This window comes from Mesoplodon mirus (assembly GCF_964341445.2).
Source record: "Mesoplodon mirus genome assembly, chromosome: 8".
NCBI lineage: Eukaryota > Metazoa > Chordata > Mammalia > Artiodactyla > Ziphiidae > Mesoplodon > Mesoplodon mirus.
Genome location: NC_138984.1, coordinates 80,584,075 through 80,610,577, shown reverse-complemented (window position 1 = coordinate 80,610,577; position 26,503 = coordinate 80,584,075). Strand labels below are relative to the sequence as shown.

The 26,503-nt window shown below is 34.6% G+C and overlaps 1 protein-coding gene across 1 annotated transcript in view; it reads right to left on the bottom strand.

Moving 5' to 3' along the window:
- Window positions 1-1,797: 1,797 nt before the first annotated feature.
- LOC309809082 (sodium channel protein type 2 subunit alpha) overlaps window positions 1,798-26,503 on the bottom strand; it is an 88,661-nt gene continuing 63,955 nt past the window's right edge. The window contains exons 19-27 of the mRNA XM_082629802.1: window positions 18,907-19,061; window positions 17,145-17,318; window positions 13,521-13,643; window positions 12,239-12,520; window positions 10,882-10,935; window positions 7,731-7,872; window positions 7,242-7,339; window positions 4,773-5,043; window positions 1,798-3,259 (exon numbers count right to left, since the gene is read on the bottom strand). Of these exons, the coding sequence (XP_082485928.1) occupies window positions 2,064-3,259; window positions 4,773-5,043; window positions 7,242-7,339; window positions 7,731-7,872; window positions 10,882-10,935; window positions 12,239-12,520; window positions 13,521-13,643; window positions 17,145-17,318; window positions 18,907-19,061 (2,495 nt within the window). The 3' untranslated portion in view covers window positions 1,798-2,063. The remainder of the gene's footprint in view (window positions 3,260-4,772; window positions 5,044-7,241; window positions 7,340-7,730; window positions 7,873-10,881; window positions 10,936-12,238; window positions 12,521-13,520; window positions 13,644-17,144; window positions 17,319-18,906; window positions 19,062-26,503) is intronic.

Genomic DNA, 26,503 nt, shown 5'->3' with positions numbered 1-26,503 from the left:
ACAAAATGTTTTGCTATAACTGGTAATGTAATTTCACTTATATAATTTTGTTGAAAAGAAAAGCTTGGACCTCATATCATATCTGATAAAGTTCTAATGCCATATGGGTCAGTAAGAATAAAATCTACCTGTGTGAACAAACACTGGAAAAGACTGATGATTTACTGAATAAAAGACTAGGTGGAAACATCTGATTAAAGCGATGCCAAGAATATCAACTGATCGTTCCTTAAGCCTCTTTTGATAATAAGGCATCATGATTTGAAAGCAAATAAATGCTGGACTCAGTCTGAGATTTGTTTCACATTGAAATGTGTGCAAAGTTTACTGTACTAATTTAAAAAAGCAGGAAACTACACTGCATGTTAGTCTGTTTCTTATTTTGTGAAGTGCTTTAATTTAAAAGTGCTAGGAACAGAAACTAACAGTAGTGACTGTGACATCAACCTGAAGATACTTTTCATTTCTCATTTTATGTACAAAAAGCTGAAAAATAAAATAAAATGAACTTTGTACAGTATTTATATTTTCTTAGAAAACTCTAACCATATATTTTCAACAGAATTAAGCAGCTTGCAACATGTTTGTACATCGGGCTTTTTACCGTAGAGGATTCAATTAAGATTGGAAGGATAAAAACCAAGAAGCTCTTTATTGTTTGCTGCAACCTATTGCTTAATGACATGAAGAATGAGGTCTTGATAGAGCAATTTGCTTCACTTTACCACTGACATATATGGCTTCCCATATTAGACTTCTGAACAGTGGAAGGAACAAGATGCAGCAGCAGAGGCAAGATAAACATGCAGCAGTGACAGCTTCAAACTATAATGGAACCAATTACATTATATTACCTGTTGAAAGCTTGCAAACTATACTTACTGTGGTACATATCTGATGCAATAAATACTGTGCTTAAGTCGTCATTTTTGTTTGCTCAAACATGCACCACTGGGTAAAATTACTATTTACAAAGCAGACTTTTATTTTTTAAATTGACATGTACTATGTCAACCTTACCAAGAGCAGAAGATGGCTAAACAATACTGCAGGAAAAAGCAGAATCAACTTTATAAAGTGACGGGGGGGATGCTTTTTGGTCAATTCAGGTTTTAGAAAGGACTGATAGGATATTTTTATTTTATGTCAAAGGACACTTATCAAAAATGTTAAAGTCATGCTGCCAGGACTCTGAATGACTATGTAATGGTGTGTGTGTGTGTGTGTGTGTGAGAGAGATGTGTGTAAACATATATATGTATATACACGCACATATACATATATACATATATACAGGTACATGTAATGGATTATGAAAAAATAAAACAACTTTTTAATGCTTGTGAATTCTATGAAACATATACAGGCACAGTAAAATTTTTCTGGATGAGACACCTTAAAAACATGAATAGCTATTTAAGCACCTCAAAAATCAAAACATCCTGACACAAGAAGTAAACTTTCCTTTTGTGATGTGATTTCTTTTCATGTGAGAATGAGAAGTGCAGCATGCCTTCATTTAAAATATATCCAGGTATACAGTAGAGAAACATAGAATTTCTTACCTTTACTCCCTCTCCCCAAACATAAACCCATTTACAAAAATAGTCACATATAATAGTAAACAACCTGTGAATTAAAAAGAAAGTGATAAATTCACAGCATACATTTCATAAAAATATGGCAGGTGTGGCAGTTAGAACATAAACAGTGGTGACAATTACTGTTATCAAGTGTCACGTGTTGAATTTACATAAAAATTTAACTTCCCTCCCCCCTTTAAATTGGTTCCTAGAGTCTGAGTAGCCATTACTCTCTGCTCTTCAGCAGTGTCAGCTGGTTGTGAACACAGAAACCTCCTGTCGATGTTGTTTCTCTGGTTTGTTGAGTCTCAGTTTGCTGACCAGAGGCCCCTGTCTTGTTATAGGCACTGACCTTAAGTATACAGTTGTAAAAACAGTCAGTTTGGCATTGACCTCCTGTGGGAGTCCTGTTGACACAAACACATCACCATCACAGGCTGTAAACAATTGATCACAAAATGGAATATTTTTTGTTTCTTTTTACTTTTTACTTTCCCTGATATCTTTCCCTTTGTCTTCCTTTTCTGATTTGTCTTTTTCAAATTTTTCTTTTTCTGGTTTGGTCACACTGTCATAGGAAGGTGGAGACGTGGTAGAAGGTGTCACATCGGTCTTCTCTGGAGTTGAATTCTCATTTAGTTTATCAGTGAGGATATCTTCTTTGATGGGTGTTCCATCACCTTCTTTACCTTTGTCCTTCTTATATATACATGAAACTTTTTTAACTTTTTGCTTCAAGAGGTAGCGTCTATAAGCCCTCTGGATAACAATAGCAGACACCTCCTCTTGTTTGCGTTTCAAAGTGGTTGTAATGGGCTCATAGGAGACTTTGGAGGGGTTCGATGCCATGAATCTCTCTTCCATCTGTACTCGAAGGGCATCCATCTCTCCACTCTCACCCAAAACACGCTTTGTAAAGGCAAATAAAATGTCAAGGCAATGGATCCTGTCCCCACTGACCATGGGCAGATCCATAGCAATGAGCTGGACTTTGTTTGGTTTTGCTATGAGAAGAGGAGGATCCAGGGCAGCCGCAAAATCAGAGAGTTTGGCGAACTCTATGAACTGGGTGGCATCGGGATCAAACTTCTCCCAAACCTCATAGAACATCTCAAAGTCATCCTCACTCAGGGGCTCTGCACTTTCTTCAGTAGCAACACTGAAGTTCTCCAGGATGACAGCGATGTACATGTTCACCACGACCAGAAATGATATGATGATATAACTGACAAAAAAGAAAATCCCCACAGATGGGTTCCCACAATCTCCCTTAACTGAGCTGCCAGGGTGATCTTTTTCAGGGTCACAGTCTGGAGGTCCACTATTAAGAATAGGTGCTAGCAATCCATCCCAGCCAGCAGAGGTGGTAATCTGGAACAGGCAGATCATGCTGTTGCCAAAGGTCTCGAAGTTGAACATGTCATCAATTCCAACCTCCCTCTTAACATAGGCAAAGTTGGACATCCCAAAGATGGCGTAGATGAACATGACCAGGAAGAGCAGGAGGCCAATGTTAAACAGCGCAGGCAGGGACATCATCAAAGCAAAGAGCAGCGTGCGGATCCCCTTGGCCCCTTTGATCAGACGCAGGATTCGGCCAATCCTGGCAAGACGGATCACTCGGAACAGGGTAGGGGACACAAAATATTTCTCTATCAGCTCAGCCAGAAACATACCTATGGAAAGCCAAGATAAAACAAAATAAGGCTATACTTAATGGCAGCAAATGAAAATTTACATTTCTAAGATAAGCACTAACTAGTTTTACAAAGTGTGGACATGAGAATTAGGTATACACACACACACACACATTTACATACACACAATCTGCAATATTTGTTTAGCAAAATGAAACTGGTATGTTTAGTGTTATAACATTAACACCTTTATACTAACTGAAGGTATTAATGGTCATTTTTCCTGGTTCAAGAAAAGCATCTATAAAGGACACAATGTATACGTCAGCCAAGCACAGAAATTTATGTTTCTTAAATACTAGTTCTAGTGTTTGCATAAGATTTAATGGATAAAGCATATGATTTTTGGATCAGGAATATGAGAGTTCTTATTCTTCTGAGATGGTTTTGATCCATTTTATTTGAGAGGTGGCAGAACAATGTACTGGAGACAATCCAGGCTTTCAAGACAGACAGACATACTTGGGACTGAATCCTGGCAATGATTTTATGCATTGCTAAATGATGATGATAATAGCTACTTTGCTATCGTTGTTAGGCTTAACATTTCCTAAGTCTTTTCTTTCTGCTAGGCACAGTGCTAAGTGCATTTACTTTCATAATCTCATTTAATCTTCACAACACCACTTCACAAAAATATTCCTTGGAAAACTAAGGATTGGAAAGGTGAGGTAACTTGCCATAGGTCACAGAGCTGGTAAGTAGTGAAAATAGGGAAGCGCTCGGTCAGGTCTGTATGACCCAGGAGTCTCATCCCTTAATCACTGTATTATCCTGCATATCATAGTCATCAGGATCAAATGGAATGCTACCTTGTCTTTCTACTTAACCAGCAAAGTGTATAAATAGTAGAATACTATTTTTCTCTCTATGTATATGTTCTCTTTCCTCAAACAAGCAGAACCTTACTTCTAGCACCTGATTTAATGTCCTACACACAAACACCTAATATGTATTGATGAAATGAATTTGTTTTGAATTTTTGAACAAAATATGTACTTGTGAAAAAGAATATTACACACCATAGAAAACTATCTGAACCCAAAGATAACATGAAGCTTGTATGAGTGTGAATATATATAAACACACAACATGATATTCCAATTATCAAGACAATTATTTATGGACTATTTGACTACTTGTAAGGATTTATATGTGTACGTGTGTGTGAATTGTTTATTCAAAACAATACTTCTCTATACTACAAGAGTATGACTGAGTACAGGAGTATTATGCCAAAGTTGCAGTTATTTTCTTCTGAAATGAGACAAGATGATAAATGAAACCTGCAGAATATAAATTCTTATTTTTATACATCATTTCATACACAGCATGCAATTAGAGAAATGACAAGCTGAGAATGGACTAATAATTAGACTTTTATTTGAAATTTCGGGGTGAATGAGTAAGATTAGTGAAAAAAACTTTAAAGCTTTAAAACACCAATTTTCACTACTAAATTCCTTAACTGAGTAAAAGCAGCTCTTCTTACCTACAATGGAGAGAATGACCACCACAAAATCAAAAATATTCCATCCTATGGTGAAATAGTAATAACGAAGAGAGATTAGTTTCAGCACACATTCTCCAGTGAACAGAACAATAAACACCAGATTAATCCAGTACAGAATGTTTGTCATTTCTTGACTCTGGTCATCAGTTTCCACCATCATGGTGACCATGTTGAGGCAGATGAGGATCATGATGCTGATATCAAAGACTTGTTTGGTTACAAAATCAAAGACCATCCCTTGAAATTTGTTCTGAAACAAAGAGTATGTAAAGTTCACTTAGAAACTGAAAAAAAAAATCAAGTTCAACTTATCTGATTTTAATATAGCAATATGAAAATGTAGCTTTTATTAAAAAACACTCTATGTTTGTTTTACACTTGGAAGAAAATTTGTATATTGGAATATCCAACTCTTTCCAAATGTATTTGTTTTATTTATACTGTTCATGATACCAGATTTTATAAACTGATTTTATGTTAAGAACCACCTGTTAAGTTCTCAGTGCCCAGAACATCACCATGTGTACAATGGACAGTTAGTAAATATTTGCCACTATAATGAGTCTTTGTTATTGCCTGTGTTGGGGGTGAGCATCAAAATTAACTTTGAAGAACTAATGAATAAATACTTCTCTTGCTTTTTCTGTCATTTCCCCCCCCCCAGTTTCTCCCTTTATATACCCCCCAACCCCCGGCAAAGCCAAAACGTCTTAAATTCTACCTTAATTCTACCTCAAGGTTCAGTTGAGAAGATGTTTTGAGAATTATAGTTCAAGAAAAAGGACATTAGTGGAATAGTTGGTGAATTCCAGTTAAATTCTACATTTTATTTTATGGTATTACAGCAAGATTAATTTCTTAGTTTTGCTAACCAATCTATGGTTATGTAAGAGGTTAAAATAAAGGAAAGTAGGGTGAGGATTTTGTGAGGTAACTCTTCTATAAGAATAAAATTATCTTTAAAAAATTATCTTTCAAAAATGAATCTAAGCTTCAGAGCTCAACTGAATTATGTCTGACAATGACAACTCTAAAATCTTTGTCTCATATTCATAAGACCTAATTTTTCCAAATGCCTTTATAAGACTTTATGTTAGTTCAATCAGTAATTTCACAAAACATTAACTGTTTTACATTTTTCATTATCTACATGTCCTCCCTCTTTTCCTATATTTTATAGCTGCCTCATTCCACTGAGTCTTCTTGTTGGCTCATTTATTTCCTATGTTCCAGTCCTATTGGCATGACCCCATACTGTGGACTCATCTTCTTGTATATAAGTGTTCATCTTCTTGTCCAAGGCCCAGCATTATTTTGTCTCTAACATCTTCTCATGCCAGTCTCTAAAATTCTTTTTCTTCACATTACTATGCTGTTCACTTAACTATATTATATTTTCATTTGGCTTAATTAAGATTGATTTCTTCAGACTCATAGTGGTAACCTTGACTCATTTAACCCAGAAAACCTTGTGTTTACTACTCACTATTTCAAATATATCACTATTCTCCACTGCAATATTTATTTCCATGGCTTTGGAGTATATGTTTTCTTATATAGGGCATTACTCTGCTTTACTCCCCATCCATTCAAGTTGTATTATTTCTCAAAGAGTAGGCTCAAATTGTCCATTCCTAATGTTTTGTCCAATATAACTATCCACTTTCTTTGAGTTTTGGCTAACTTACAAACAAAACATGGGCATGGCCAGTTTTAGCTTGGCCAGTTTTACACCGTCACTAATGGAGTCATAGAGCCATGGTTCCTTGGGAACAGTGGATTGCCTTGTACCATGTATACTTTGGGGGAGGACTTCTGAAACATAGAAAAACTCAGGAACTCTCCTGACAACAATTGCAGCAACCAAACAGAACCAGTAGTCATTGGCAAATATACAACTGGAATAGCCATAAAAAGTCTTAAAGAATGATGTCATCTGATTTAGGGGCAAGATGCTAGGAGGAAATAGATTTTTCTTAAAAATCAGGAAAAAACAAGACCTGTGACTTTTTCCATTAATGATTCCATTCAATCTGCAGAGTTGGACAGAATATGGGGCATATCCAAGAGGTACCAATTATCCCAATTGGTCCCCACTGCACTCTGAGAACATTCAGTATTCCCACACTATGTATATATGAATATGTTTTCTTCTCTGCATTATTAGAAGCTCCTCAATGACATCAGTCCTATGGAATAATATTGGCATATAAGTCTGAACATTATTATTAATATGTATTTTATGTCTGTATATAAAATATATTACATAATTTCTACATAGTATGTATATATAAATTACAAATACTTAGGCTATTTAGGCTAGCTAGTCACATTGTTAAGGCAAAAACTTTGTTTTGCAAATGCACAAAAATTAGTATCTAGCAATTTGGGCTGTAAAAGTGATAGATAGCATAGCTTTTATTGATGACGAAAGTATGTTATTCTTACAGCAGGTCGAGGTATGGGTTTTTGTGGTTTCTTTGAACCCAGTTTTTTCATTGCATTGTAGTATTTCTTCTGTTCTTCTGTCATAAAAATGTCTTGACCTCCAAAGTAAAGAAATGAAAGAAAAACTTGTAAAAATCGCGTTCTTTGCTAGCTACAAAATTCATCTTAGTAATTGTGTGAAAAATGGCTCCACATTCTATTCTAATGCTACTAATTAATATTAGAATAGAATTTAAAAATATATATATATTTTAGAGATGCATATATTCAATGCATAAATTATGCCATATTAGTCAGATTTCTATACTGGAAATATCAGTACATGCTATCTGAATTATCAATCACTTAAAAACTCATAGATGATTAAGTCTCTCAAAACAATTTCTGAATTTTATATTCTTTGTTTTTGTTGATTGCATTTGGAGCCAAAAGGAAACAGTGTGATATGTTTAGTTCACATTTTAGAGTAAAGATGAAGTTTTAGTATACTTATCTTCTTTTTCTGTTGGTTGAAGTTATCTATGATGACACCAATGAAAAGATTCAGAGTAAAGAATGAACCAAAAATAATAAAGATGACAAAATAAAGATACATGTACAGATTGTCTTCATACTTGGGTTGTAATTCTACCTACAAAATATGAAAAATGATAACTATTAGACCTAATCCATGTTTCATAAAAAAGACATCAGTGAATTTTCGATTCTCAAAGCATGTCTCTATCACTGGAAATTAAAAAAAATTAAACAGATTTTTTGAAACATCAAATCTAACACCTATTGAAGAGTCTCTAATAAGGTTCACTGACTTGAGAAAATGAAACAACTCATAGAAAAGTCTGAATAATTAAAATTAATTTCACCAATAAATGCTTAGATGATGAATGCACTTTCAATGCAGTTTCAAGACCCCAATGGGGCATGCAAAGTGAGGATTTCCTCTTCCTACAGAAGAGGTGTTGTAGTCACACTACTCTATGTTAAAACTTTCAAATTTTACCCTCTCTGACTCAGCTTCTTCATCTGTAAAATGGAAAAATATAGAACCTACTCCTCATATGGTAGTTGGGAAGGTTAAATGTTACTATTGTATATGAGAGGTGTTAGAACAGCACCTGGCCAATAGTAATAGGTTAAGAGTAAAGGTTTGATTTCTATTACATATTTCTGTTGATAGACTAGAATTATTACTGTACATGTGGACATAGGTACATCAGTAGGATCCTTCCATCCTGAAAGTGAGTCTATTGATTCATCCTATTCAGCAGGCCTTAGGCATTGTTTTTGTAACAATGATGCCCTCTCATCCAGCACAGTTCTGATGAAAAATGTATGATTGTTGGTTTGGGCTTCCCTGGTGGCGCAGTGGTTGAAAGTCTGCCTGCCAATGCAGGGGACGCGGGTTCATGCCCCAGTCCGGGAGGGTCCCACATGCCGTGGAGCGGCTGGGCCCGTGAGCCATGGCCGCTGAGACTGCGCGGCCAGAGCCTGTGCTCTGCAACGGGAGAGGCCACAGCAGTGAGAGGCCCGCGTACCGCAAAAAAAAAAAAAAAAAGTATGATGGTTGGTTTAAGCTTTGGCTGTAATCTGTAGTTCAGGTCTCACAGGACATTGTTCTAACCAACTCAGTTAACTAGTCACAGGTGACAATGAATGCAGGTAATGACCCATTGTGTCATGAAATCAATTTAGAGGGTAATGGCCAACATGGAATTTTTTTTTCTAATGAAATCGGGTAAAATAGAAAATATTGGAAATATTGTAAAACTGCCTATTCTTTGATAAGACTTCTATTTTATTTATGCATGTGTGTAGTGGACAGTGATATAAAATATTTTAAAATGTCTTAAAGTTAAATACAATGCAAACACAAAAGTGCACAGTACATAAGTGTTAGATGTAATAAACTCTTTTAAAGTGAACTTTACAACCCAAGATGTCAGAAACCCTTGGTGTATCCTTCCCAAACATAAATTCTACCATTCCTGCTAGAGGTAATCATTATCCTGACTTTTACACTAATTATTTCCTTGCTTTTTCTCTAGTTAGAACCTAAGTATGCATTCTTGAACAATAAGGTTAGTTGTGTCTACATTTTGTCTAGTAGACACATTTGTTATAACAGTTACATTTTAAGATTCATCTGCATTATTATGTGTACTGGATTCATATATAATTTTCAATACTGTTTAATATTCAATATTTGCCTATTTCTACTACTTTTGAGCTGTTTCCAGTTTTTCACTAATGCAAAAAAAGTTATGCTCATTCTTATACATAGATTCTCCTATATATGTACACAAGTTTCTATAGAATATATTGCTAAAAATGGAATTGTGGGGTTAAAGAATATCTTGAACTTCAATGGATAATGTTGGTAATGCTCAACTTTTTTAAAGGAATATTTATCCATTTCCCCCCAACCAGGATACTAGAGTTCTTGCTGCTGTTTATTCTTAGCAGCACTTGGTATTGTCAAACTTTTTAATATTGCCAATCAGGAAGGTTTGCATGTAATATCTAATTTTGGTTTAAATTTGCATTTCTCTATTAACTAATGAGAGTAAGAGTGAATAATTTGTCATAATTATAGTGGCCAATTGGACTCCATCTTTTGTGAAGTGCTTGAATGCTGAGGGGTTACATAGCAGATAGTGTATGCTAGGTTATTAAGGAAGAAACTGAAAGCAAGTTGTGTGTCATGTAGGTTATTGATAAGAAAGGTGGAGAGAATTTTAAATGAATTAATCAAATAGGTAGGAAACCACTGCAGAAAATGAGATAATGTAAGAAAGCCAGCACAGTGAGTGGTAATAAATAATAAATTGTAACTATTATTCAAAAAACCCATAACTGGGATTCCTGATAGTAATAGATACAATGCAGGGTGTTAAGTGCTCTCATTCTTTTTTTTTTTTTTTTTTTTAAATAAGGTGAAAAAAAAATCAGGAATTCTTTCTAAGTTACCACCTGGTTTTTGGTGTCAGGAATATAATATTTTGAGCTTAATTATTATACTCTGGCAATATATAAGAAGCCAATCTCTTTTTCAAAATGTGATTTCCTCCTTTATTGTTAGCGAGAAATTAATGGAGATGATACAAAAAATTTCAAAAGTGCTGATGTGTATAAGGTAGATTATGAAAGCCCCTTTTTCTACCACAAAAATCTCACTTCCCAGAAAGAAACACCATTAGGATTTTTTTATATGTTTATTTTGTTTTCTGTTTGCTTTTTTCACCATTAGTCAGATCCTTCCTATCAGAGGAAAGATCAAAAGCTGGAAGAAATCTGTGACAGATGAAGAAAGTGCCTGTGCAGGCTTTTAATTCATGGCCAGAACTATAAGAACCAAAAATAAGATGTCTCATTTTACAAATAGAGTCAACAAATTTTTAAGTGCCAGGTACCATGCTAGATACTAGGAAAGATATGTTAAAAGATTCACAGTGAGTAGAGAAATACATTTAAATCAAATTTTGGAAAGTGTAATGTAAGGTTGAATATTTTATTTTTCTAATATAGATGTAATCTATAAATTTAGCTATGATTTCATTTTATTGACAATATCACTAAATAACAACACTGCAGAAATATTCACTGGATCAAATTAAACAATTTTCTCTCTAAACAGACTTACATTTCGTGAATCAACAGCTGCATACATGATATCCATCCATCCCTTAAATGTGGCCTGTAAAAAAAGTCAAATCATTTAATTTTTTCCCTCACAAATTATAATTCTAGAAAAGAGATTAAATATCAGATTGATTGACCAAGATTCATTAAAAACAGGTATATAAAATAGTTCTGAATTAATATTTAAACTCTTTGGGCAAAGTTTTATAACACATTCATTGAAAACTCTTCCTTTGTATTCTTCTATAACATCTTTTTATGCAACTTTAACATCTATAATGAAATCATGATGGATTACAACAATAGGCTATCATAAAAGCAATTATCAATAACTTTTGACTCTGCTGTATCTAAAGAATATAACATTAAATAATTTCACGTATATAGTACTACCTTCAGACAAACGAAAAAATATGCTGTGTTGTTTGATCTTAATGCTTTCTTTTCTGCTCATCCTTTTCTAAGTGGTATTATCACCAACCATCAATCATGATGGTTTGTTCTTGAAACTCTCCTCAGTATTGCTAAATATACTATTTTGAGGCAGTTATTCTATAAGAAGCAGCATTATAATCTGAAGCAAACATTATATTTAATTGTAATTTACTTTTTTAAATATTTTGGTTTTGCGTGTTTGTGTGGGCATAGTAATCCTGAAGACAAGTCTTGTACATTTTTTTTCAGTTCCTCAGTGCCACAGGACCCTGAAATATTTACCTAGTGTTGGGTATTGTGTAGGTGGATCATCTCAGGGAGCATGTGGACATGACTTAGAGTGGTCAGTTGAGAAGTTGAATGGACTTTTACGAAATTATAGCAGACATAATAGACTTGACAGGAAGGTTTTCATTTGCAAGAGAGCAATCTCCCTATCTGAAAGCATTCAAACAGCAGGAAGAAAGAGGGGAATCAAGGTAGGAGTTTGTGTGAGGGTACATTTGGTTACAGTGTTGGTGAAGGTTGGGCGGGTGGAGACTTGGCGAGGGTTTAGAGACTGTCTGGTACCTGAGAAGGAGGACAGAAATCTACCACCCCTCTCCCTACCACCTTTCCAACCCCACCCTCAGGCCACTGCCTCTACTTTGCTCAGATTAGGGATGAGGGAAAACAGTAGGAACCTACACAGAAATCTCAGTAACAAAGACCTGTGCTGGGAACCTAAGGCTTAGTCTGAGAGACTATAAACTTTGTAGAGCTGTCCAGTTTTCAACATGGCACAGAGAAGACAGTTCGGCTATGACTGAGGAAGAATCTAGGCAGATGGGCTTGAGGAAGTATGTATTTGCAAACACTGAGAAAGAAGAATTTTGGACTCCTTTTCATAATACATCACAGTGAATAATAAGGTGGTTACTTACTACTTGAAGTAGAGAAAGATACCCGAGTCCCACATTATCAAAATTGACTTTCACATTCTTCCACCGGGCAGTTTGGTTGCTGTCTATGAGGGCCTTACACTCACTGTAGTTGTTGACCACGCTGACATCAAACATTTCTCCAGTGGTGTAGTTAATACAGTGATAAAACTTGCCAGCAAAGAGATTCACTCCCATGATACTGAATATTAACCAAAAGATCAGACAAACCAGAAGTACATTCATTATGGATGGAATGGCTCCTAAAAGAGCATTGACAACAACCTGGCACAGAAATGAGATGGAAAAAGAAGTGAAAAGAGAGTCAGATCTATGGAAGGACTAGGAATTTAGGTCATCATATATGCAAACTTGATATAGAAAATATGAAAATCATTCTAGTACTGAAAGTTTGATTCTCTTTTTAAAAAACTAAAACAGCTACTGCAAAAACAGTAGATTTTAAATTGGTAAAGTGAAAAGAATTTAAGAGCTAGCCATTCCTTTCTATGCAATCATGTACATACAAACATAGGAGCACACACACCGACACACATCATCTGTTTCTGGTTGTTTTTGCAACATTCAGAGAAAGTCCTAAGTAACTATTTTAAAATATCACAAAAAAAGCATCTAAAAGTTCTTTTTTGAATAGCTAAATGTACAGAGACAGGGCATCACCATTTCCTCAGTGCTGAGGGTATGTGGTCTCAGGTTTTGTGCCCCAGGGGATGACAAATGGCAGCACAAATTCCTCTGAGTTCTTTTGTACCACCTTTCTAAATAAGTGTTAGATTTCCACAGCTGACCTACTTTTTAGCCATCTCAGCCTTCGTTTGAAAGCTAAAAGGCCAGATTTGAACTTTAAAAGGCTCAAAATACATCATATGGAACCGGGGAGAAAAATGATGAGGAACGATGTGGTGGTTTCAAATTACAGTGAGTGGGATTTCGTGCACGTTTATAAATGGAAGAAACATAACTAATCTTGACTCACATCAGAAGCCTACACAACATGCTAGAAATTTCCCACAGAGTGAAAAAATCTAGTTAGAAGCAATCTAATTGTTTCTAATTAGAAGCAACCATTCAAGCATTATGTTCTGTTTGAGTGCCTCCAACAATGTCAAGTTTATGGATGTCTGACAAATATTACTGATTGATTGGTTATGTGAGTCTGAATGTAGAAGACACAAATTCAGCATGGATTTGTCATGTCTAAGGTTCAAAGCAGCAGTTTGTTCTCAATTCTAATTCCAACAAATTCTAAAGCATTTGGTCTTACCCTCATTCCTTCAAACCGGGATAAGGCTCTCAATGGCCTCAGAGCTCTTAGTGTTCTGAGGGATTTGATGGCACCAAGTTCTGAGTAACCCAAAGCATTTGCAGTTAAGCTAACCAATGAGACCTATACAGAAAAAGCAACACAGTTTTCTCATTTACAAACAAAAATGCTTACACAATTCAACCTTGCTTTATGTAATAAACCAGTAGTTCTCAAACTTCAGTGAGTATCAGAATCACCTGGAGAGCTTGCTGTAAACACAAATCGCTGGCCAAGGTTTGAGGTGGAGCCTGAGAATTTGCATTTCTTTGAGTTCCCAGGTGAGGCTAATGATACTGGCCTGTGAGCCACACTTTGAAAACCACTGCTATAAACTTATGAAAAAGAAGAAGCTATATGGTTTTTTTTCAAGATTCTTGGCAAGAAAAATTTTTAAAATTAAATGTAAAGCAAGAAAAAGAATGACACCGAAATGAAATTTTCATCTATAGATCTGCAAAACTTTATCATTCCTCATATTACTGAGCAGACCTGAAAGAGAAATTAAAACTTAGTACAAGTATGCAAGTAAACTACGCAAACCACTATTGACTCTGAATATAAACACATTCAGAAAGATCTAGGTTTCTAAACAGTGGCTTAGTCTTCCTGTAAATGTCAGTGTGAGGGCATAAGATCATTAATTAGGGAAAATTAAAATAATTCAGTAAAAAATGTTGAGATTTTAGTATAACTAATTAGAAATTGTCAGAAAAATGTTTTCTTTAGTCATTTACACAGATGACTAATGCAGTTGATAGAAGTTCTAAAATCTCAGCTAAAAAGGAAAAGAACAACTGCCACAGGTGGCACAGAAATGTCTGATTTCCTTTGAAAATACATAGAAAACTCATTAAAGCTATATAAACTAAAAAAAGATATTTTCTCCTAAAGTGCACCTGAATTTCAAAAGTAGAAAAATGAAAACAGATGTGTAATATAGGTTTTAAGAATATGGTGTTAGTGTATATTTAAAAAATACATTTTTTTAAGAAAAATAAGTGAAGCACAGAGAAATTTTTAAAACAAAACTTGACTTATTCAAACTAATTTTGCACATGTCCTCTGAGATAGAAAAACCTTTAAATTTAGAAAAAATTAATCTATAAAAATTTCTGAGGTGGTTTTTATATTTTTCCTAAAATCTAAACTCAGGCTTTGTAAGTCGCCTCTTCACAGATAACTGAAAAATAGTTACTGAATTATCATTTGTTGTGAAGATCTTCTACATATAAAACAAGAGGATCTATAGTACTTTATCTTCTCTAAAGACAAAATGAAAAAGAGATAGGCATAAATTAAAAGAGGAAAGATAAAAGTTAGACATAAGAAAAAAAATTCTGAACCAGGGCAGTATTTATTGGCTAAAGAAGTAGTAAAATATTCAATTTTACATGTCTTGTGTAGCTGAATATGAAAAGGAGATACCTGTAGACCCTCTTCTCTTTTTGATCTTTATTGGTCTTTGGCCTGTAAATAGTAATCTCCTTCTATTCCATCACTGACATCTCCACCAAATTTCTCTCCCTGAAAGAGCGAGCTTTCCTTGTCACTTTCCACAGACAATTCTTTAGTGGCTTCATTACTAAATCATAAATCTAAATCTCTTTGTATGGCATCTCAGGTCCTTCAACCTCTTTTCCAACTTACCTTTCTTACCTTATCATCCAATTACAGAACGCTTTCCCTCACTTGTTTTGTGAACAAGCCCTGCTTGGCATGCATCAGTGTCTTTAAGGCTTTGGTGTCCTTCCCCTCATCTGTACCTGCTGACATGTCATTCCTCAAAAGCCAGCTCACACTGCACTGCCCTCATGAAGCCTTTGCTCCTTCCTCAGTGAAGCACACGGCACTTTTAATATAGATGTCATCTTCTCGTTGTATACTATCTGTCCTCACTAGTTGTCTGTAAGCTCCCATAGGCCCAGAAAAATGGCATTCATATTTGTCTCTTCCATAACAAAATAGATGCTCAATAAATATATTTGACATAAAGCAAAGTATTGATTAGTTTAATACATTATCATAATAGTTTTCTTAAATCTAAGCAGGTAAATATCAGGATATGCTAGGTAATATGAGTAGCAGCTTATAGACTTCAACTAGATTTCTCTTAAGAATTTCTTTATATTTAGGTAGTGTTGACTTAATGCCTTTATTGTCACATAGATATATTAAATGCCAGATATTTTTATTAAAAATTATAACCACATACAGAAAATAAAGAAAAGTATCATCCATAATATTATTATACAAATAAAATAACTGGTACTATCTTGGTATATTTTTCCTTTGTTTGTAATGTCCACACATATGTGGTTTTAAGAATTAGTTATTGTCTTATTTCATTGCCAGTAAACTTTTGATATAATTCTGCATGTAGCTCTATATGTTATTTGAGAATAGATTTGCTTTAAGCAGATTCAAGGGGAAAAAGATATTTTTGCCTCTTAAATTCAAAGAATACTCTTTGTCTCTTACAAATTTTTTCCTCTGTTTGTTGATTAGAAAACTCCTACTAAATTAAAAGTTGATATATTTTTCACCTGAAGTTGTAAAAAATAATTTTCTCCATGAAATGGTCAATTTTTTTCTTTGCTAACATCATACATAAATTTTATATTTCAAAATACATCTTTAATTGCCAAGGAATTATTATAATCAACAGAATATTATCTTTAAAGTACACTACTTAATACATTGTGCTTTCCTGAAAATTCCAGAGTCCTCCTCCTCCCTTAGCTCTGAGCATCACCCCGTCCCCTCCCCCAGGTTTCCTGTCCCCTATTCTTACTGGCTCGCCTAGTCTTTTCTAGACAAAAGGCCTTTAAGTTCCTTTCTAGTCTTTCAAAATGGACTATTAATTTAAAAGAGGTTTAAGAAGTAAATCTTCAAAACTAAATGAAAGTGATTTAAAAAATTTTTTTAGTTAAGATATTATATGCATTAAAAAAGGTGAGATCTTCCTCAAAATTTTCCCTCAAAAATCAGGGAATAGCCTCATATTCATATTTTTAAAGCTTTATATTCTGATACTGCCTCTTTATTTTCAACACCATCGTGGTTTCACAAAACTTTTAAATAATTGGTCCATAGCCAATCTGTTTCTACCATCATACAAATCAAGAAGTGTCTCTTGTTATTTGGACTTTCAAATTTTTTTGGAATTAGTAATCCACCTGTGGGACAAACACTTTGCAACAGGCTCTGGTGATGATGAATATAGTAACATCAAAGATGCCCTTGAAGAATTTAAATACAGTTATTGTATGAAATGTGAGAGTGATAAAAGCAAAACTTCTATGTTAATACATTATTTTGTATAACTTGGAATCTTAAATATTAATTTAAACTAAATCAATACATACAATAAGTTCCATTTGACTGTTTCATCTCTGAAAGTGTATACATCTAAACCAGCGAAAAAATTGTTTTGGGGCATTTTCTTATTGGCATGATGGGAACCATCATTTATATTTGGGGCCATGCAGTACTTACTGAGTGCCTTTTATGTGCCAGGCACCATTGCTAGCACATATCATTCACATGCCAACAGAATGAAACAAGAATGTGCAGAATACTCACATCGACAATCAGGAAATCTAGCCAGCACCAGGCATTGGTAAAATACATTTGAAAGCCATATGCAACCCACTTGAGAAGCATTTCCAGGATGAATATATAAGTGAAAACTTTGTCAGCATACTCTAACATGGTCTTAATGGTTTTTCGCTGTTCAATATATATATCTTCAAAAGCCTGTAAGTGAAAAAGCTTCACTGAATTTCATTTTCATAAACTGTCTCTAATTGGTATTTTATTAGAGAAAAACATGCTGCAGCCTCTTCTCAGGTGCTTAAGGGTAGAACACTTTGTGCTTCCCAGAGCAGCACTTTGCTTTATAGTTATCTATATGCAAATGACTGTTGACTGAGCATTTATCAACCAATTAATTCAAATAATTTTTATATTTTGGTATCAGGGTACCCCAAAAGAGCTTAAAATTTTTGAGACACTGCCAGCTGCTTCTCTCTACAGCAGGAGGCAGAAAATCATCTGCAAGCAGATCTGCTTTGTTCAGTGCAGAGTTGTGGACTGTAGCCCTTCAGTAATGCAAATGTAAGGCAAGGAGCCCCCTTAGCCTGGGAAAGGGAATGGATTATGATCTCTAGCTTTCTCCTCTATCTCTCTTGCTCAATCTGGGCATGTGTGTGGTGTATATCTAGAACCTCCCTTTGCCACTCTTTTGCAGAGCTCTTTGGAAAGGGAGGGGGAATTCACTTGCAGGAGTCCCTAGGCCTTCTGGAATGAAAAGAGCATTTATCTAATTCAGACGTCTTACAAGAAAAACTATCAGGGTAACCTGGTGGTCTGGATCAAGGAGAAAGGAGAATTTTTTTTTTTTTTGAGAAAAGGGGGATCTGGGCTTGTAAGTGGGGCTCAATACAAGAGCCTAAATGTTTTTCAACTCTATCTATAGCTGAAGCTAGAAGCCCCTCAGAAGCCAGCCTTTGTGCATGTTGGTGCACTTTGGTGATCTCTGACTGGGTATAATTGATAACCGTGAGCTGCTACAGCAAGGACACTAGTCACCAACAAGATGTCACAGTTCCCTCTCTACTTGGCATTAAAACACAGAGCTGACCTTCTTTGCTCCAAGTACATGACAGGCTGCAGGATCCTTAATCAAATCAGAGGTGGGCTTTGAGGCCTCCAGATATAATGCCATGATCCTCCTACTAAAATCAACTCACCAAACACTAGCAACTAATAGAAAAATAAACAAATAAATGTAACCACATTTACATTACCAAAGGGAAAACGGGACACACTGTTTTCATTATATTAATCAATATTTTGACCAAATTGACCATTCTGTGGAATGAAAGCAGATATAAAATAAGTTTGTAATGCTTTCACTTTGCTACTCATTGGTAATTAAGTTAGTTTACTGTTTGCCATTCAATGTGATTGGCACTAGTGAATCAGCATGAACAAGACAGGTGGGTTTTATGTAGCAATGGAGCTTATGTTAAACAGTTTGATATTTAGCTGATAATCCCATATCATGTCTACATACTCATTCTTAACAGGAACTGGTTCTGATGACTAAAAGAAAGATCCTTCCTTAAATACTAACAAAACATCATACTGATCTAAATTTGATTCAATCTGAGGCCTATTTCAGAAAAATGAAAATTGCTATTTAAGTAGTGTGCTAAAATATCATACAATGTCTCTCATATTCACAAACACCTTGTTGTAAAAACATGTAAGAGGAGGTTCATTAAGGGGAAAGGTGAAGGATTTCAGGTAAAAGTAAAAGAGCAAATCATATTTCACCTACCAGTGCCCCACTGCTGAGTAGAATCATGAAGACAATGAAGGTTTCGAACCAGTTATGCTCCACTATCTTATAGCAAGTTTTTCTCAAGTTCCACCAGAGTTTCCCTTTGCCTTCTTCTATGCTTATCTGACAACACTTAAACTTCCGCACACAGTCTAAAATATGTCAAAGTAAATGAAGAAAAAAATTAGTCTTTGATTATGTATATTTGTGTTGGTGTGAGATTCATCTACATTATTACCTGATATATTGTAAATAAATAGTTTTTAATATGGCTTTCACATGTAGAAATAGAAATCATCTATACTTTTTTACTCATTCATTCAACAACTATTTTTTAGTGTTTATGGGACTATTATAATGAATTATATTGCATTATAAAAACATATTATAGAACAGAAAGAAGTAATCACCAAAAGTTGATATTTCCATCCTATCCTTATCCAATGAGATTGATTCCACTCATATACAGACTTTATATATATTTGATTTCTAATTAGTTAACTTAATGGTATAATATAAACATTTCCCTTTTTGTTACAAGTAAATAGAATTTTGAAAGGTTTCACATGTTTCTCTAAATAAGATTACCAGACATAAGCAAAATTTATATAAAGATTCCACTATTGTTGAATACTTTTTGTATTTTATTTAATTTATTTTTTATACAGTAGGTTCTTATTAGTTACCCATTATGTACATATTAGTGTACATATGTCAATCCCAGTCTCCCAATTCATCACAGCACCTATTATCGAATATTTATGTTTCTTTAACTCTAGCTATTATCAGCAATAATGTAACAGACACCTTTGCAGTCTACTATATCAAAGGCTTGTCAACAAATATTTATTGAATAACTGTTTATTCAAGGAATTATATTGGACAAATTATAAAACTAGAATGTGCGAAACACAGCCTTGTTCTAAAAAGAGTGTGTATTTTGTGTAGGGGAGATTTGCCCACAGATATTACAGTTGTAGAAAGCAAAATAGGTATTGTGAGAGTTTACCAGAAGATTAATTTCTAATACTGTGATCACTTCGGCAGCACATATAAAACACTGGAATGATACAGAGAAGATTAGCATGGCCCCTGCACAAGGATGACAGGCAAATTCATGAAGTGTTCCATATTTTTTACAAGGGAATCCCCATAAGGTTAACAGCTGATCTTTCAGCAGAAACTCTGCAAGCCAGAAGCGAGTGGCAGGACATATTGAAAGTGATGAAAGGGAAAAACCTACAACCAAGATTACTCTACCCAGCAAGGATATCATTCAGATTTGACAGAGAAATTAAAACCATTAGAGACAAGCAAAAGCTAAGAGAATTCAGCACCACCAAACCAGCTTTACGACAAATGCTAAAGAAATTTCTCTAGGCAGGAAACACAAGAGAAGGAACAGACCTACAATAACAAACCCAAAACAATTAAGAAAATGGTAATAGGAACATACATATCGATAACTACCTTAAATGCAAATGGATTAAATGCTCCAAACAAAAGACAAAGACTGGTTGAATTGATACAAAAACAAAACCTGTATATATGCTGTCTACAAGAGACCCACTTCAGACCTAGGGACACATACAGACTGAAAGTGAGGGGATAGAAAAAGATATTCGATGCAAATGGAAATCAAAAGAAAGCTGGAGTAGCAATTCTTACATAAAACAAAATAGACTTTAAAATAAAGACAATTACAAGACACAAAAAAGGACACTACATAATGATCAAGGGATCAATCCAAGAAGAAGATACAACAATTGTAAATATTTATGCACCCAACATCGGACAACCTCAATACATAAGGCAAATGCTAACAGCCATAAAAGGGGAGATCGACAGTAACACAATAAAAGTAAGGGACTTTAACACCCCTCTTTCACCAGTGGACAGAATATGAAAAATGAAAATAAATATAGAAACACCAGCTTTAAATGATATATTAAACAAGATGGACTTAATTGATATTTATAGGACATTCCATCAAAATTCAACAGAATACACTTTCTTCTCAAGTGCTCATGGAACATTCTCCAGGATATATCATATCTTGGGTCATAAATCAAGCCTTGGTAAATTTAAGAAAATTGAAATCTTATCGAGTATCTTTGCTGACCACAACGCTATGAGACTAGACATCAGTCACTGGAAAAAATCTGTAAAAAATACAAACACATGGAGGCTAAACAATATGCTACTAAATAACCAAGAGATCACAGAAGAAATCAAAGAGGAAATAAAAAAATACCTAGAAACAAATCACAATGAAAACATGATGACCCAAAACCTATGGGACACAGCAAAAGAAGTTCTAAGAGGAAAGTTTATAGCAATATGATCCTACCTCAAGAAACAAGAAAAATCTCAAATAAACAACCTAACCTTACACCTAAAGCAATTAGACAAAGAAGAGCAAAAACCCCCCAAAGTTAGCAGGAAAGGAAAGAAATCATAAAGATTAGATCAGAAATAAATGAAAAAGAAATGAAGGAAACGATAGCAAAGATCAATAAAACTCAAGGATGTTTCCTTGAGAAGATAAACAAAATTGACAAAACATTAGCCAGAATCATCAGGAATAAAAGGGAGAAGACAATAGAATTAGAAGTGAAAAAGAAGTAACAACTGACACTGCAGAAATACAAAGGATCATGAGAGATTACTACAAGCAACTATATGCCAATAAAATGGACAACCTGGAAGAAATGGACAAATTCTTAGAAAAGCACAACATTCTGAGACTGAACCAGGAGGAAGAAGAAAATATAAACAGACAAATCACAAGCACTGAAATCGAAACTGTGACTAAAAGTCTTCCAACAAACAAAAACCCAGGACCAGATGGATTCACAGGCGAATTCTATCAAACATTAAGAGAAGAGCTAACACCTATCCTTCTCAAACTCTTCCAAAATATAGCAGAGGGAGGAACACTCCCAAACACATTCTACAAGGCCACCATCACCCTGATACTGAAACCAGACAAAGATGTCACAAAGAAAGAAAACTACAGGCCAATACCACTTGTGAATATAGATGCAAAGATACTCAACAAAATACTAGCAAACAGACTCCAACAGCACATTAAAAGGATCATACAACATGATCAAGTAGGGTTTATCCCAGGAATGTGAAGATTCTTCAATATACACTAATCAATCAGTGTGACAAACCATATTAACGAATTGAAGTAGAAAAATCACATGATCATCTCAATAGATGCAGAAAAAGCTTTTGAGAAAATTCAACACCCATTTATGATAAAAACCCTCCAGAAAGTAGGCATAGAGGGAACTTACCTCAACATAATAAAGGCCATATATGACAAACCCACAGCCAACATCATTCTCAATGGTGAAAAACTGAAACCATTTCCACTAAGATCAGGAACAGGACAAGATTGCCCACTCTCACCACTGTTATTCAAAAGAGTTTTGGAAGTTTTCAAACAGCAATCAGAGATGAAAAAGAAATAAAAGGAATCCAAAGTGGAAAAAAATAAGTAAAACTGTCACTGTTTGCAGATGACATGATCCTATACATAGAGAATCCTAAACACGCTACCAGAAAACTACTAGAGCTAATCAATAAATTTGGTAAAGTAGCAGGATACAAAATTAATGCAGAGAAATATCTTGCATTCCTATACACTAATGATGAAAAATCTGAAAGAGAAATTATGGACACACTCCCATTTACCATTGCAACAAAAAGAATAAAATACCTAGGAATAAACCTACCTAAGGAGACAAAAGACCTGTATGCAGTAAATTATAAGACACTGATGAAAGAAATTAAAGATGATACAAACAAATGGAGAGATATACCATGTTCTTGGATTGGAAGAATCAACATTGTGAAAATGACTATATTACCCAAAACAATCTACAGATTCAATGCAATCCCTATCAAACTACCAATGGCATTTTCCACAGAACTAGAACAAAAAGTTTCACAATTTGTATAGAAAAACAAAAGTCCCCAAATAGCAAAAGCAATCTTATGAAAGAAAAACAGAGCTGGAGGAATCAGGCTCCCTGACTTCAAACTATACTACAAAGCTACAATAATCAAGACAGTATGGTACTGCCAAAAAAACAGAAATATAGATAAATGGAACAGGATAGAAAGCCCAGAAATTAACCCATGAACATATGGCCACCTTACCTTTGATAAAGGAGGCAAGAATATACAATGGAGAAAAGACAGCCTCTTCCATAAGTGGTGCTGGGAAAAGTGGACAGCTACACGTCAAAGAATGAAATTAGAACACTTCCTAACACCATGTGGAAAAATAAACTCCAAATGGATTAAAGACCTAAATGTAAGGCCAGAAACTATCAAACTCTTAGAGGAAAACAAAGGCAGAACACTCTATGACATAAGTCACAGTAAGATCCTTTTTGACCTACCTCCTAGAGAAATGGAAATAAAAACAAAACTAAACAAACGGGACCTAATGAAACTTAAAAGCTTTTGCACAGCAAAGGAAACCATAAACAAGACAAAAACACAACCCTCAGAATGGGAGAAGATATTTGCAAACAAATCAATGGACAAAGGATTAATCTCCAAAATATACAAGCAGCTCATGCAGCTCAATATCAAAAAAACAAACAATCCAATCCAAAAATGGGCAGAAGACCTAAATAGACATTTCTCCAAAGAAGATATACAGATTGTCAACAAACACATGAAAGGATGCTCAACATCACTAACCATTAGAGAAATGCAAATCAAAACTTCAATAAGGTATCACCTCACAATGGTCAGAATGACCATCATCAAAAAATCTACAAACAATAAATTCTGAAGAGGGGATGGAGAAAAGGGAACCCTCCTGCACTGTTGGTAGGAATGTAAATTGATACAGCCACTATAGAGAACAGTATGGAGGGTCCTTAAATAACTAAAAACAGAACTACCATACGACCCAGCAATCCCACTACTGGGCATATACCCTGAGAAAACCATAATTCAAAAAAAATCATGTACCACAATGTTCATCGCATCTCTATTTACAATAGCCAGGATATGGAAGCAACCTAAGTGTCCATCGACAGAAGAATGGGTAAAGAAGATGTGGCACATATATACAATGGAATATTACTCAGCCATAAAAAGAAACGAAATTGAATTATTTGTAGTGAGGTGGATGGACCTAGAATCTGTCATACACAGTGAAGTAACTCAGAAAGAGAGAAACAAATACTGTATTGTAGCACATATATATATAGAATCTAAAAAAAAAAAAAAAAAGGTTCTGGAGAACTTAGGGGCAGGACAGGAATAAAGACGCATACATAGAGAATGGACTTGAGGAAACGGGGAGGGGGAAGGGTAAGCTGGGATGAAGTAAGAGAATGGCATGCACATATATATACTACCAAATGTAAAGCAGACAGCTAGTGGGGAGAAGATGCATAGCACAGGGCGATCAGCTCCGTGCTTTGTGACCACCTAGAGGGGTGGGATAGGGAGGTTGGGAGGGAGATGCAAGAGGGAGGAGATATGGGGATATATGTATATGTATAGCTGATTCACTTTGTTATACAGCAGAAACTAACACACCATTGTAAAACAATTATATTCCAATAAAGATGTTAAAAAATAAATTTCTAATACTGAGCTTTACAGAAAAAGTGGATTTGGGGCTAGACTTTGAAGGATGTGTAAGAATCAGGTCTAGTACATGGAGCTGTAAAGGAATGCAGAAAAAGTGATATTAATAAACCTTGGTGATGGAAAAGTCTAGAAATTGTATGAAGCAGAGAATTGGGAGTCAAGACTAGAAAAGAGACTCTAAAGCCAATCTCAAAAGGACCCCAATGATTCAGTTAGAGAACTTAGATTTTATGTGTTATCTAATGGGGAAAACATTGAAGGATTTATTTGGGAGTTATGGAGATTTACCTGATAAGAATACTGATTTAGAATGATCTTTATCTGCACAAGGCATTGGATGACTAGAAGAGAGAAGATGGAAAAGGAGTCCAGAGTCTATGAGATTCAATCAACTTAACATTAAAGAAAATGAAAGCAAGGGTAATGCTAGGGATAGTGGTCAGGAATCAAAAGATACTGCTGAGTTGACAGGACCTGGCAGCACACAGTATATGGGGGAGCTGGGGTGTGAGAGAGGAGTCATGACATAGTGTTTTAACCACGACAGAGAGTTCTCCTTCAATGAATAGAAAAATGGAAACCTCATTTTGAAGGAGCTTAATATTTTAATGCATAAATATTTAACAGATGCTACTTTATAATGTCAGCCAGATCATATCCTTTGTTTCATGAAAATTTAATGAAGTCCTCTTAAATGTTATTAATTTCTCAAGAAAGAAAGAAATAGCATTGTATTTCTTGTTTCTTTGAGGCAAGATCTTTTTCACATTTCTTACTCCCAAATGATTAAGAAGAATTACATGCCCTGAAAATATTTGTTGTAATGAATTAAATGGAGCTATATTTAAGGGTTTTTTCCCCCTAAAGAGGATATGGGATGAAAAAACACTGTTTAACATAAAAAGACCAACATTAGTGGGAAGGATAAATGCCAAATTTGGGATACTGATTCACTTCTGAGAGGAAAGCAAGGGAATGGGATACTGAAAGGGTACAAAAGGGGCCAAATCTGTATCTGTTTTATTCTTAAATAAAAAGTCTGAAGCAAATATGACAAAAATATTCAAATTGTTAAAGTTGGTTGGTGGGTGTCTATGTATTATTTTTGTTTTCTATAATGTTATGTTGGTGACATTTCATACTTAAATGCTTTTTTTAACTTCACAAAAGACAAATGTTGATATTACCATAAATATTATTATGCATATATTGTGACCCTAAAAATAAGCTAATTGTCTGGGAAGGAGTAATAACTAATACTACAGAAATTATTTTTGTGATATACCACTTAAATGTTTCGTAAAGTCATAATTTTTTTCATAATCAACGTCACTGAAACGTGTGCAGAATTTTGGAGGAAGTAGTGAAGAAAAGTGGCTTCCCTCATAACTTATCCTGAACAAATAGCTCTTCCTCTGAAATAATTTAAAAATTGACAATTAATATATAAATGTTTTCTCCAATGCATTTAAGTCCAAAAGCAATAGGTGTATGTAACATGATCATCTGCAAAAGCCTTGAACCTATTGACCTCAATTTTGATTTCTAACATTTGTATAATCACATATTTTTAAAGTTAGCTTAAGTCTAAATTAAAACAGCTTTAACGTTCTTAAATAAAATGAAAATGAATGAAACACTTTTAGAATTAGTTGTAATTAAATAGCATTACTACAGTCATTATTATTAAAATAAACTTTTGCTTAAGCAATTACTTTTGAATTTGGGTCTAAGACATAGTATGAATTGTTAAATAGCTGTTAACTAAAAAAATGAGTTAAGAATGAAGTGATTCCTAGGACTTTAGAGGAAAAGTTCTGTACCTACAATAGTGATTTATATAAGAAATATAAGGAATTTCATACTCTGTAATATTGCACTAATTTTTTACACCTCTTTGTATGTAGTGCATTCCCACATTGAATCTGGATTGGTGACTCTGCTTTGGTGAACAGGACAGAAG